This window comes from Schistocerca nitens, chromosome 8 (assembly GCF_023898315.1).
Source record: "Schistocerca nitens isolate TAMUIC-IGC-003100 chromosome 8, iqSchNite1.1, whole genome shotgun sequence".
Lineage (NCBI taxonomy): Eukaryota > Metazoa > Arthropoda > Insecta > Orthoptera > Acrididae > Schistocerca > Schistocerca nitens.
The window spans coordinates 536,720,018-536,735,424 of NC_064621.1; the positions used below are offsets into that span (position 1 = coordinate 536,720,018).

The window sequence follows — 15,407 nt, forward strand, 5'->3', positions numbered from 1 at the left end:
AACCACACTTTCCAGCTACTTCTTTACGTAGTCCCAGATCCGACTTAGACATCTGTCGTGGCGTTCTACCAACTTTCCAATACCCTCGTCATAGAAGGCAATCTCGTGTTCTTTTGGAAATTTTCTACTTTGGATTGTAGTTTGTTGTCTGTGTCTGAGTGTTGTTTCTATAGCGAGCGGTTCATATGAGCAGAGAGGGCGTCCTCATTGCCCATGCATTGTGTGAGCGAGGACTGTCATGAAAAGGAACTGTATGAGAATTAATTTATGTGTGGTTGCATTAAATCAGGGGAAATCTCTGGGCAGACATCAATGCTTGACGGGAAATAATATTGTTTTAGACACCTTAACGAGCTCATTGAGCGCTCAGAACTGAAAAGAGCGACATGAGACACTTCATAACACATCGTATTTTCACTGTACTTTCTATTTGGCTACAGATCGCTCCTTACTTCTCGAACATCTCATATAGTAGAATTTTCCATTTGCGAGCCCATGGTGCCCGTAGTTGCTCCATGGATTATTAAAGTATTTGAACTCCACCCCCCCTATCAATTACTAAAAAATCCAAAGCAGAAACAGGACTATAAATGAGTATTTATTTTACAATACTCGTTTCGTTGTATTCACTAAAAACATCGTCACTGTTTGCATAGGTCGTCTGATATTTGTTTCCATCCAGATGTGTGTCTGAATCCACGTTTTGCTGGGTACTCCTGCGTTTAGCACTGGTGTTTTTGGCTTATTACGTCTTTGAACTGCAGCATTACACATTTCCTGGCAAAAGAAGGCTACAGATTGCACTAATAATGTTTATTTAAGTTAGTCTCTACGAACTCAGTTACGTAGGAGCAAAAACTTCCGTACATTCTTCCGCTGACTGCACAAGTTTTCTCATGTTTTCCACATAGTGTAAGACGCAGATTAATCTTTACAGATTTCTAATCTAATCGATAAGTCTGAAATTTATAAATCTGAATATGTAATACAACAGTATCATCATATTATTTTAGTTCGTAAAAACAAACTGAAGTGAAGTAGCTCAAAGTGAAGAAGTGACAGCGTGTCATGACATGGGGCGTAGCGGGGATGCGGTGGGTGCGGAGAGGATGGGGGGTTAAGGATTGGAGTGTGGTAGGAAAGAGAAAGATAGCTCTTGGGATGGAGAAGAGGGGGTGTAAGTGTGTTTGAGAAAGGGTGAAGTTTTATTATGTTGACTGCTTCTTGTACAGCTGTTGTTCTGAAACCATACAGAGCCGTGTCTTTGTGTTCCGTACTTGCTCGTTCATTGAGCATTTCAGTGGGCTGGAAAATCTGTTGCTCAGTGAAGAAGAGGAAAGTTATATCGTGAGATGAAACTAATACTCATAAAACTCGTTAATTTCGCCTGAAACACTTTTCTCGTAAAAGTGACAACTGTGCCGCAATTTAGGTGGTAAAGTGAAGGCGGCTTGTTACTAACAATAATGTTTCTAATTTGGAGCAATGTTTGTCTGAATGGATAAACAGTTTTGGCTGCAAAACAAGCTTTATTCATTTATATTTTGCCAATAAAGCGTTCGCTTCGTTTAAGGTATCCCAGACTGGCCTACAAAAAAAAAATTACAAGCTTTTCTTGGAAAATGACATGGCCCTGATTTAATAAAACTTTGGACAACCAAGTAAAATATTAAAACCAACTTACTGACATAACAGGTGTTAAACACATATTTCGTCGTCCATGCAAATGTTTTATCGGGTGAACACCGTTGTCAATATTTTAAGTATATTGCGTGGTGATCCCTGAAATAAAAGTAAGTGGGATATAACAGCCGAAAGTATTCAGAAGCCAGTAACTAATGTTGTCGATCAAACACATGCAACAGAAAAATTTTGAAGGTAACTTACTGATATACCATAGCGTTGAGTACGCGGGAAATCATCTTTGAAACACATAAAAACCTCTGCGGGTAGTTGCCCTCTTCGAGTTTTAAGAGACTTTGCGCAGTGGCCTATGAAAATAAAACAACCCGAAAGATAGTCAAAACGGCATTCAAGGCGAGTAATCTGGTTGTGCCTTTAAGTTACGTACAGAAGAATAAAGAGACAGTAGATTACCTTGTAGAGTATATGGCGCAGTCCAAAGGTGTTGAGTACTTGGGAATTCACGTTTAAAATACGTAAAAATCCTCAGTAGGTAGTTGCCCTGATACCGTTTTTTGTGATCTACCCACTGAGGATTTTTACGTATTTTAAACATGACTTCCCGACTACTCAACACCGCTTTACATCAGTAAGTTGTTTTAAAAATGTTTTCTGTTGTGTATCTTTGATGGAGGAGATCAGTTACTGTCTTCTCAATATTTTCAGCTATTACATCCCATTTATTTTTATTTCTTAGTATATTGACAGGTGTGCTAAGACATTTGCAAGATATGCGTTTAGCAGCTGTTATATAAGTAATTTGGTTTTAATATTTTCCCTGGTAAACCAAAGTAATACTAAATCTGGTCACGCCATTCTGAAAGAAAAGTTTATATTTTTCTTGGCAGGACAATCTGAAGATACCTTAAACAAGGCGAAACGCGTTACTGGCAAAATATAAAATAATAAAGCTTTTCTGCAACCAAGACCGTTTGTCTCTTCAAAACATTTATTACTGGAGAGCGTTCCAGTGTTTGCTTACTGATATTCGCACATGTTACAGTAGTTCGAGGATTTGTTGTACACTGGCTGGTTCCTACTTCAATGGACGACTACTGGTAAATGCCCCAGTGGTCTTCTGCGGCCTTTGGCCCCAGGGCAGTGGTCCGCCGTGGCGAGGCAGCACTCACCCTTCCTCCTCAGCAGCCATGGCGGTCGGTGGACACGGAGCGCAGGCGGTGGCGACACGGACAGCGACGACGTAAGCGGCAACAGCCCGTCGAGAACTGGAGCCGCGGCGGCGCCGTCCGGAGGGGCTTCTGGCGAGCCGGCCACGTTAATCGCATTACCGGCAGCGGCGGCAGGAGGTGGCGGGGTCTACGCTGCCACGTCCGGGCCCTACACTTCAGACACCGCCTCAAGTGTCGCAGTCGTACCATAGCTCCTACAATTAAGGCCCCCACATTTGAATCCTGCCTCGAGCATGGATGTATGTGATGTCCTTAGGTGCCGGCCGCGGTGGTCTCGCGGTTCTAGGCGCGCAGTCCGGAACCGTGCGACTGCTACGGTCGCAGGTTCGAATCCTGCCTCGGGCGTGGATGTGTGTGATGTCCATAGGTTAGTTAGGTTTAAGTAGTTCTAAGTTCTAGGGGACTGATAACCACAGCAGTTGAGTCCCATAGTGCTCAGAGCCATTTGAACCGCACATTTCCACTTGATGTTCATTGACTTTGCCTGCGCTTTTCCTATCGCAAATCACTGAAATGAAGGTAACTTTGCCTCATTGATGTGGTTGTGGGTTCACGTCCCAATTACTCACACAACGACACCAAAAGTACTTCGAAGTGACATTCATCTTTTGGAAACATAGTTCTAGAGTATTTTTTCTATCGTTTCGGAATGACCGACTTAAGTTCTAAAACTCGTGCACTCGACTTATTCCCGCTACACTACTGGCCATTAAAATCGCTACACCAAGAAGATATGCAGATGATAAACGGATATTCATTGGACAAATATATTATACTAGAACTGACATGTGATTAAATTTTCACGCAATTTGGGTGCATAGATCCTGAGAAATCAGTACTCAGAACAACTACTTCTGGCCGTCATAATGGCCTTGATATGCGTGGGCATTGAGTCAAAGAGAGCTCGGATGGCGTGTACAGGTACAGCTGCCCATGCAGCTTCAACACGATACCACAGTTCACAAGAGTAGTGACTGGCGTATTGTGATGAGCCAGTTGCTCGGTCACCATTGACCAGACGTTTTCAATTGGTGAGAGATCTGGAGAATGTGCTGCCCACGGCAGCAGTCGAACATTTCCTGTGTCCAGAAAGGCCCGTACAAGACCTGCAATATGCGGTCGTGCATTATCCTGCTGAAATGTAGGGTTTCGTAGTGATCGAATGCAGGGTAGAGCCAACGGTCGTAACACATTTGAAATGTAACGTCCACTGTTCAAAGTGTCGTCAATGCGAACAAGAGGTGACCGAGACGCGTAACCAATGGCATCCCATACCATCACGCCGGGTGATACGCCAGTATGGCGATGACGAATACACGCTTCCAATGTGCTTTCACTGCGATGTCGCCAAACACGGATGCGATCATCATGACGCTGTAAACAGAACCTGGATTCATCCAAAAAGATGAAGATTTGCCATTCGTGCAACCAGGTTCGTCGTTGAGTACACCATCGCAGGCGCTCCTGTCTATGATGCAGCGTCAAGGGTAACCTCAGACATGGTCTCCGAGCTGATAATCCATGCTGCTGCAAACGTCGTCGAACTGTTCGTGCAGATGGTTGTTGCCTTGCAAACGTCTCCATCTGTTGAATCAGGGATCGAGACGTGGCTGCACGATCCGTTACAGCCATGCGGATAAGATGCCTGTCATCTCGACTGCTAGTGATACGAGGCCGTTGGGATCCAATACGGCGTTCCGTATTACCCTCCTGAACCCACCGATTCCATATTCTGCTAACAGTCATTGGATCTCGACGAATGTCGCGACACGATAAACCGCAATCGCGATAGGCTACAATCCGACCTTTATCAAAGTCGGAAACGTGATGGTACGCATTTCTCACACGAGGCATCACAACAACGTTTCACCAGGCAACGCCGGTCAACTGCTGTTTGTGTATGAGAAACGGTTGGAAACTTTACTCGTGTCAGCACGTTGTAGGTGTCGCCATTGGCGCCAACCTTGTGTGAATGCTCTGAAAAGCTAACCATTTGCATACCACAGCATCTTCTTCCTGTCGGTTAAATTTCGCGTCTGTAGCACTTCATCTTCGTGGTGTAGCAATTTTAATGGCCTGTAGTGTATTTTATTCGTTTTATTTCACACATCTATTTCCGTAGGACCAAACTGAGGAGCAGTTTTCCATGGTCAAGGAACGTGTCAGTACATGAAAGTAGCATCAAATACGTTAATAATAAAAGAAATAAATCGGACACAAATGCTGTGCAGGGGACAAGATATGAGCATAATCAACAATATAACACAGGAATTTTCTCAAGCAGAATAGAAGCAGTGAGTTATAAGGAAATTCTTCAGTTTACACCAGAAAGATCGAGGATTGTTTGAATATTTTTTAATTCTTGAGGTAACTTGCTGAAAATGGTTGCAGCAGTTTACAATACACTCTTTTGCACCAGAGTCGACGTGGTGCAATCCAGTATTAATTGAGTGAAAGCTGCTAATTCTTGTTATCACTCTCATATTGCTAAAACACGACAAAAAGTCAGCGAACTTACACATCACTCGAATTGACCGTTTATGAGCAAAAGACACACTTTGAGAACGGGAAAAGTCACCTAACAATGTAATATTGTATGTCTTGAACGAATGAAAATAAGCCAAGTAGACTCATTTCCTAATTGGACGCCGGCCGCTGTGGCCGAGAGGTTCTAGGTGCTTCAGTACGGAACCCCGCGGCTACTACGGTCTCAGATTCGCATCCTGTGTCGGGAATGTATGAGTGTGATGTCCTTAGGTTAGTTATGTCTAAGTAGTTCTAAGTCTAATGGACTGATAACCTCAGATGCTAAGTCCCATAGTGCTTGTAGCCATTTGAGCCATGTACTTGGACTATCACTTCCAGCAGATACTGTTCTAAAGGTATTAGTTCAATGACTTTGCTTATGCTGTTTTTTCTCGAAGTTCGAGGGTTTATTGTGAACGGCCTACAAAAATTTTACGATTCAAAGTACTGGTCGTCGCTGGCCACTACTTTCTCCTATAATTCTGGCCGCATACGAATCCCACGACGGATGAACTGGCTGCCTTTTGAGGAGATCCACGAATCGATCCCGTTTTGCACTTGTACATATGACTGGAGGTGCTGGTCAGCCAGGTAGTGTGACCTTGATCGAAAAAGGTTATAGTCAGGGGGAGCAATATCTGTAGGACACAGCAGGTGATTTTTGCGACATGAGATAGAGCACTGTCGTGCTGCAAAATCACATTTTCGTGCCTGTCAGTGTATTGTGGCCGTCTGTATATCAGAGCGCGGCTCAGACGCATCAGCTGATTTCGAGAACGATCTCCTGTACTGTTTCCGGCGGTGTCAGTAGCTTCGAAAACCTCTCTTCCATTTCTATGCTGGTATTCGAAGTCAAAATCACCGTCCTTTAATGGCTGAACCCATCCTCTGCGCGTTCTTTCACAAATAGGTGCCCCACCAGGGGTCTTACCCAGCATTTTGTTAGCTCCAGCCGCAAATTTCTTCATGTTAAAGCAGAATATTAAAACTTCCCGTAAATGATGGTAACTGCCTCCGCAAGTTGACATACACTCCTGGAAATTGAAATAAGAACACCGTGAATTCATTGTCCCAGGAAGGGGAAACTTTATTGACACATTCCTGGGGTCAGATACATCACATGATCACACTGACAGAACCACAGGCACATAGACACAGGCAACAGAGCATGCACAATGTCGGCACTAGTACAGTGTATATCCACCTTTCGCAGCAATGCAGGCTGCTATTCTCCCATGGAGACGATCGTAGAGATGCTGGATGTAGTCCTGTGGAACGACTTGCCATGCTATTTCCACCTGGCGCCTCAGTTGGACCAGCGTTCGTGCTGGACGTGCAGACCGCGTGAGACGACGCTTCATCCAGTCCCAAACATGCTCAATGGGGGACAGATCCGGAGATCTTGCTGGCCAGGGTAGTTGACTTACACCTTCTAGAGCACGTTGGGTGGCACGGGATACATGCGGACGTGCATTGTCCTGTTGGAACAGCAAGTTCCCTTGCCGGTCTAGGAATGGTAGAACGATGGGTTCGATGACGGTTTGGATGTACCGTGCACTATTCAGTGTCCCCTCGACGATCACCAGTGGTGTACGGCCAATGTAGGAGATCGCTCCCCACACCATGATGCCGGGTGTTGGCCCTGTGTGCCTCGGTCGTATGCAGTCCTGATTGTGGCGCTAACCTGCACGGCGCCAAACACGCATACGACCATCATTGGCACCAAGGCAGAAGCGACTCTCATCGCTGAAGACGACACGTCTCCATCCGTCCCTCCATTCACGCCTGTCGCGACACCACTGGAGGCGGGCTGCACGATGTTGGGGCGTGAGCGGAAGACGGCCTAACGGTGTGCGGGACCGTAGCCCAGCTTCATGGAGACGGTTGCGAATGGTCCTCGCCGATACCCCAGGAGCAACAGTGTCCCTAATTTGCTGGTAAGTGGCGGTGCGGTCGCCTACGGCACTGCGTAGGATCCTGCGGTCTTGGCGTGCATCCGTGCGTCGCTGCGGTCCGGTCCCAGGTCGACGGGCACGTGCACCTTCCGCCGACCACTGACGACAACATCGATGTACTGTGGAGACCTCACGCCCCACGTGTTGAGCAATTCGGCGGTACGTCCACCCGGCCTCCCGCATGCCCACTATACGCCCTCGCTCAAAGTCCGTCAACTGCACATACGGTTCACGTCCACGCTGTCGCGGCATGCTACCAGTGTTAAAGACTGCGATGGAGCTCCGTATGCCACGGCAAACTGGCTGACACTGACGGCGGCGGTGCACAAATGCTGCGCAGCTAGCGCCACCCGACGGCCAACACCGCGGTTCCTGGTGTGTCCGCTGTGCCGTGCGTGTGATCGTTGCTTGTACAGCCCTCTCGCAGTGTCCGGAGCAAGTATGGTGGGTCTGACACACCGGTGTCAATGTGTTCTTTTTTCCATTTCCAGGAGTGTATTAAGTCGAGAACAACTTTATGATGAAATGACAAATCAATGAATATTTTGATGACCTACTGTTTACAAATGCTTAAGCCTATCGTATCACACAACCTATCAACTGCACCATCGCTTGCCGCTACCGCCATCTACTGCAAAACGACAGAAGCAGTGTTGTACACCTGTACACCTTGTAAATATAACAGCATTCAGTTGAGCAAGGTGCTGAACATTTGTCTACATAAAGCTGTATACGGTTGCGGATGACAAATTGTGAAAGAAACCAGCCGCGCGAAGTGGCCGCGTGGTTAGAGGCGCCATGTCAGTGATTGCGAGGTCCCTCTCGCCGGAGGTTCGAGTCCTCCCTCGGGCATGGGTGTGTGTGTTGTTCTTAACGTAAGTTAGTTTAAGTTCATTTAAGTAGTGTGTAATTCTAGGGACCGATGGCCTCAGCAGTTTAGTTCCTTAGGAATTCACACACATTTGAAAGAAACCAGGCACTATACCAAAGTAATGCCTCAGGAAAACCACACCTTGTCGTAAAAAGGTATGAATACATAACATTATATATTCTTCAAAAATTTGTAACTACTGTTTTAAAAACTAATATTTACGTGTGCAAAAACAGCAAAGAACAGCCTTTATGTTCAACAGCCACAAATAAAAAGCCCACAGATGATGCTGCAACTGCAGTGAAACATGTTTGGGATATAAAACAAAATTGTGTTTTGCCAAAAACGTATGTAAAGTGTTTGGTGTTTTAAGAAACGCCGTATCGAGGATTTATAATGCGTACAGGAAAGCGGGAAAACACCATCCGCTAACTCACAACGTGGACGTAAGTGTGTCTGAATGATCGTGACATACGGTCACTGTAGAAGATTGTGATGAAAAAAGGATGACAGCCGCCAAAGACACTGCAGAACTAAATGTCGCGCCCGCGGACCCTGTCTGCACCAAAACAACACGAAGGGAGCGCCATAAGCAGGAAATTGAAGGGCGAACTGGGATTACAAAAGCCGGCCGAAGTGGCCGTGCGGTTAAAGGCGCTGCAGTCTGGAACCGCAAGACCGCTACGGTCGCAGGTTCGAATCCTGCCTCGGGCATGGATGTTTGTGCTGTCCTTAGGTTAGTTAGGTTTAACTAGTTCTAAGTTCTAGGGGACTGATGACCTCAGCAGTTGAGTCCCATAGTGCTCAGAGCCATTTTTTTTGGGATTACAAAACCACTCATCTGTGATGCAAACACTCGTAACAGGAAAACGTGGTTTCGCTGCCATAAAACGTGGACTATGGTGCAATACAAGAAAGTAGTTTGGTCGGACGAGTATTGTTCCGCACTTTTCCAAGTTCTGGCCGAGTTTACGTCTGGCGTACGCCGTCTCAAGTCAATGACGAAGGCTGCTTGCTGCCAAGAGTGAACCGTAACGGGATTTCGGTGATTATTTGGGAGTCTACATTGCAACAGTGAGTCATGGCTGGGGTTCGGTGATGATTTGGGCAGCCATACCGTGGTGTTCCGTGGGCCCCATGGGTACAACGGAAGGTCGCATTAGTGTCAAGAACTATGTGAGCATTTTGCCTGGTCAGGTCCATCCCACGGTGCAACGTTTGTTCCACAGTGGTTATGTGTTCTAACAGGAAACGGCTAGTATCTTCCAGGACTAGTTTTGGGAGTATGAGGATGATTTGTCGCATGTCCCCTGGCCACCACAGTTAGCACATGTCAGTACATACATACATTAATACTTGTTCCACAGATCATGAATACGACATTTCATAACGATGTGGAACGTTTGCTTTAGACAAAATAAATAATTAATAACACCTTTTTTGCAGTTACTACTTCGTATCTAAAAATTCATCTATTGAGTAGAAGGAGTTGTCATTCAGAGATTCTTTTAATTTGCTTTTAAGGGTTGGCTGGCTATCTGTCAGACTTTTAATGCTATTTGGCAAATGACCAAAGACTTGTGTGGCAGCGTAATCCACACCATTCTGTGCCACAGTGAGATTTAATCCAGAATAGTGAATATCATCGTTTCTTCTAGTGTTGTAGCTATGCACGTTGCTGTTACTTCTGAATTGGTATCCGTTATTAATAACAAATTTCATAAGTGAATATATGTATTGCGAAGGTACTGTGAATATCCCAAGTTCCTTAAATAAATGTCTGCAAGCTGATCTTGGGTAGGCTTCAGCTATTATTCTGCTTACATGCTTTTATGCAATGAATACTTTCTCTCTTAATGACGAATTACCGGCCGCGGTGGCCGAGCGGTTCTAGGCACTTCAGTCTGGAACCGCGCGACTGCTACGGTCGCAGGTTGGACCCTGCCTCGGGCATGGATGTATGTGATGTCCTTAGGTTAGTTAGGTTTAAGCAGTTGTAAGTTCTACGGGACTGATGACCTCAGAAGTGAACTCCCATAGTTCTCGGAGCCATTTGAATCATGACGAATTGCCCCAAAATATGATGCCATATGAAAGCAAATAATGAAAATAGGCATAGTAGGCTAATTTACAGATATGTTTGTCACTACGATTCGCAATAACCTTAACAGCATATGTAACGGTACCTAGCCGTTTCCGCGGATTATCAATGTGTTTCTTCCAATTCAACTTCTCATCAATGCACACACCCAGAAATTTTGAATACAATGCCTTAGCAACAGACTTCTGTTCATAGTCTATATTTATCAATGGTGTTATGTTATTTACTGTACAGAATTGTATAAACTGCGTTTTCTCAAAATTTTGTGAGTCCATTTGTAGAGAACCACTTAATAATTTTCTGAAAGACATTATTTACAATTTCCTCAGCTGATTGTTTTTTATTGGGTGTGATTACTATACTTGTATCATCAGCAGAAAAAACTAGCTTTGCATCTTCATGAATACAGAGTGGCAAGTCAGTAATACATATTAAGAACCAACGAGGGACCCAAGACTGAATCCTGTGGGACACAATTCTCGATATCCCCTCAGTTAGAGGACTCTGATTTTTGTAGACTACCTGTACAGTTAATTTCAACCTTCTACATTCTTCAAGTTAAATATGCATTAAACCAATCGTGTACTGTCTCAATCATACCACAATACTTAAGCTTATCTAGAATAATTTCATGATTCACACTATCAAAAGCCTTTGGAGGTCACAAAATATCCCAATGGGTGATGTTCGGCTATTCAATGCATTTAATATGTTGTTGTTGTGGTCTTCAGTCCTGAGACTGGTTTGATGCAGCTCTTCATGCTACTCTATCCTGTGCAAGCTTCTTCATCTCCCAGTAACTACTGCAAACTACATCCTTCTGAATCTGCTTGGTGTATTCATCTCTTGGTCCCCCTCTACGATTTTTACCCTCCACGCTGCCCTCCAATACTAAATTGGTGATCCCTTGATGCCTCAGAAGATGTCCTACCAAACGATCTTCTAATCAAGTTGTGCCACAAATTTCTCTTCTCCCTAATCCTATTCAATACCTCCTCATTACTTATGGGATCTACGCATCTAATCTTCAGCATTCTTCTGTAGCACCACATTTCAAAAGCTTCTATTCTCTTCTTGTCCAAACTATTTGTCGTCCATGTTTCACTTCCATACATGGCTACACTCCATACAAATACTTTTAGAAACGACTTCCTGACACTTAAATCTATACTCGATGTTAACAAATTTCTCTTCTTCAGAAACGCTTTCCTTTCCATTGCCAGTCTACATTTTATATCCTCTCTACTTCGACCATCATCAGTTATTTTGCTTCCCAAATAGCAAAACTCTTTTACTACTTTAAGTTCCTCATTTCCTAATCTAATTCCCTCAGCATCATTCGACTACATTCCATTGTCCTCGTTTTGCTTTTGTTGATGTTCATCTTATATCCTCCTTTCAAGACACTATCCATTCCGTTCAACTGCTCTTCCAAGTCCTTTGCTGTCTCTGACAGAATTACAATGCCATCGGCAAACCTCAAGGTTTTTATTTCTCCTCCATGGATTTTAATACCTACTCCGAATTTTTCTGTTGTTTCCTTTACTGCTTGCTCAATATACAGATTGAATAACATCGGGGAGAAGCTACAACCCTGTCTCACTTCCTTCCCAACCACTGCTTCCCTTTCGTGTCTCTCGACTCTTATAACTGCCATCTGGTTTCTGTACAAATTGTAAATAGTCTTTCGCTCCCTGTATTTTACCCCTGCCACCTTCAGAATTTGAAAGAGAGTATTCCAGACAACAATGTCAAAAGCTTTCTCTAAGTCTACAAATGCTAGAAACGTAGGTTTGCCTTTCCTTAATCTAGCTTCTAAGATATGTCGTAGGGTCGGTATTGCCTCACGTGTTCCAATATTTCTACGGAATCCAAACTGATTCTCCCCGAGGTCGGCTTCTACTAGTTTTTCCATTCGTCTGTAAAGAATTCGCGTTAGTATTTTGCAGCTGTGACTTTTTAAACTGATACATCGGTAATTTTCACATCTGTCAACACCTGCTTTCTTTGGGATTGGAATTATTATATTCTTCTTGAAGTCTGAGGGTATTTCGCCTGTCTCATACATCTTGCTCATTAGATGGTAGAGTTTTGTTAGTCCTGGCTCTCCCAAGGCTGTCAGTAGTCCTAATGGAATGTTGTCTACTCCCGGGGCCTTGTTTCGACTCAGGTCTTTCAGTGCTCTGTCAAACTCTTCACGCAGTGTCATATCTCCCATTCCATCTTCATCTACATCCTCTTCCATTTACATAATATTGTCCTCAAGTACATCGCCCTTGTATAGACCCTCTATATACTCCTTCCAACTTTCTGCTTTCCCTTCTTTACTTAGAAGTGGGTTTCCATCTGAGGTCTTGATATTCATACAAGTGGTTCTCTTCTCTCCAAAGGTCTCTTTAATTTTCCTGTAGGCAGTATCTATCTTACCCCTCGCGAGATAAGCCTCTACATCCTTACATTTGTCATCTAGCCATCCCTGCTTAGCCATTTTGCACTTCTTCTCGATCTCATTTTTGAGACGTTTGTATTCCCTTTTGCCTGCTTCATTTACTGCATTTTTATACTGTCTCCTTTCATCAATTAAGTTCAATATTTATTCTGTTACCCAAGGATTTCTAGCAGTCCTCGTCTTTTTACCTACTTTATCCTCTGCTGCCTTCACTACTTCATCCCTCAAAGCTACCCATTCTTCTTCTACTGTATTTCTTTCCCCCATTCCTGTCAATTGTTCCCTTATGCTCTCCTTGAAAGTCTGTACAACATCTGGTTCTTTCAGTTTATCCAGGTCCCATCTCCTTAAATTCCCACCTTTTCGCAGTTTCTTCAGTTTTAATCTACAGTTCATAACCAATAGATTATGGTCAGAGGCCACATCTGCCCCTGGAAATGTCTTACAATTTAAAACCTGGTTCCTAAATCTCTGTCTTACCATTATATAATCTATCTGATATCTTCTAGTATCTCCAGGCTTCTTCCATGTATACAACATTCTTTTATGATTCTTGAACCAAGTGTTAGCTATGATTAAGTTGTGCTCTGTGCAAAATTCCACCAGGCGGCTTCCTTTTTCATTTCTTAACCCCAATCCATATTCACCTACTACGTTTCCTTCCTCTCCCTTTTCCTACTACCGAATTCCAGTCACCCATGACTATTAAATTTTCGTCTTTGTGGTCTACTTTGTACAGAAATGTACATGATCGCTATCCACCTGCATCATCGTTACCCAAACTTGCCACTTCATTGTAGGAACAGTGGCATAAGAATCCCTTGAAATCGGTTTTTCTATTACAAGACGACTGTAAGCTGCTTTGAATCCTAACCGGTTTCTGACAGTCTTCGGCTTGGATATGTGTTGTGATTCTTGTGTACCCATATTTTTCTCCGCTCTCAGTAGTTCTACATATTTTCCATGGTATTAAGATCGTGTGATTTAGCAGCCAAATCTAGATTCGGCAAACCAGCAGCGGTTGACTGCAGTCTTGTGACATGGATGTGGTCTTTCTGGAAGACCCCAGTGCGCACAGCGTACTCATGGTGAAGCTGTAGAAGACTGACGCTGGGGCACCGAGTGCTGTATCTGCCGTAGCAAAGAGAAAACGCGAACGATATTACTCACGCTGTTTTCATTGGGAAAAAACCAGTAAACAAGAAATTGCTGAATTCGGCAAAGCAGTCGAAAGAAAGCAAAATTCAAGCAAGAAACAAAATATGGATCCCACTTCGGATCTTATAACAGAAGAATAACTAAATAAAATGTTTTCCTCTCAAGTGTATCGCCAGAGGACGTCCACCAAAGGAAAGACAGAAAATTGAGAGCTTTTAAAATTGCAGCTCGTCAGCAATCGTGAATAATTTAATGATTATAAAGAATCTGCCTAGACTGCAAATAGAAACCGTATGTTGACCTATGTTTCGGAGCGGATAACCACGCCTTCTTCGGAACACAGTAAAACTACAAACTGCCTGAAGAAGCATGGTCCAACATTAATACTGAACGCCCAAAAGGGCAAAAGACTCGCATAAAATGTAAAATAAACGGTACGCGTGTACCATGTCAATAGCTGTACTTAGCTCAAACCTCAAAAGCGTGATTCCTCACCCCAGCCAACTTTCGGTGGGCCGTGGGCTCTCAGGCAAACTGACAGAAACAAAAATACTACAGTGTGATCGGCACACCATTACCACAAAGCTGTCCAGGGAGGCCAGACCACCGTTACACGACACTCTTGGAGTCACTGTCTGAAGCTACCACCCCTAACGATCCAGGACTACCAGCAGAAGAGGCGGCGTGTCGAACTGTCTTCCGGCCAGCGGTGCGCCGTCTTATAAGGCCGGTTGGCGGATGGATCTTCTGGGACTATTTTCCCAGGAAAATAGTCCGCTTGTTGATCGCTACCACAATCGCAGCTGTCGATCCGCGATGCTCTGGTAGCGGTCCATGGCGGCCGTGATTTCGTCTCCGGCAGCGGCCTCGGCCGTACTGTAAATATGTGCTTAGGTGTCACTCGCTGTAATGAAGGCATCCCACATTTCTGTTCCGTCATGCGGGACGCCGAGTCGCAGGCGGACGAAACGGACGCTCCACCGAGAACGTTGAATTATACCTCAGGGTTCATGTTCAAGGTAACCTTAATAAGTGAGCCCAAGTCATGGTACGAAAACCTGTCCCAGAAGAATCACAGAACCAGCTCCGGCCTCCCCGCACACTGCGGAATTAGCGCATCATTGGACAGTTAGTGCACTCGACGCTTTCTACCTCTGAAGAAAGTCAAAAACGTGAATCGTCGGACCACGCTACATACTTTCAGGTTCCTGTGTTATTTGGGCCAACGAAGACGTGTCGCTGTATGTGCCACCACGAAGAATGTCTTTCGCCACGTACCCAACAGCACACGTCACTTGCATTTAGTTTTACGTCAGCATCTACTTACATATTAAGCAAGCCACCGTACGGTGCATGGCGGAGGGTACCACATACCACTACTAGTCATTTCCTTTCCTGTTCCACTCGCAAAGATATCGAGGGAAAAGCAACTGTATAAATGCCTCCGCGGGAGTTCCAATTTCTCACATTTTAT

General features: G+C 44.4%; 1 protein-coding gene across 1 annotated transcript in view; it reads right to left on the reverse strand.

Annotated features, from left to right (window-relative positions):
- Positions 1 to 2,724: 2,724 nt before the first annotated feature.
- LOC126199661 (uncharacterized) overlaps positions 2,725 to 15,407 on the reverse strand; it is a 113,636-nt gene continuing 100,953 nt past the window's right edge. The window contains exon 3 of the mRNA XM_049936589.1: positions 2,725 to 3,000. Coding sequence (XP_049792546.1) covers positions 2,725 to 3,000 — 276 coding nt within the window. The remainder of the gene's footprint in view (positions 3,001 to 15,407) is intronic.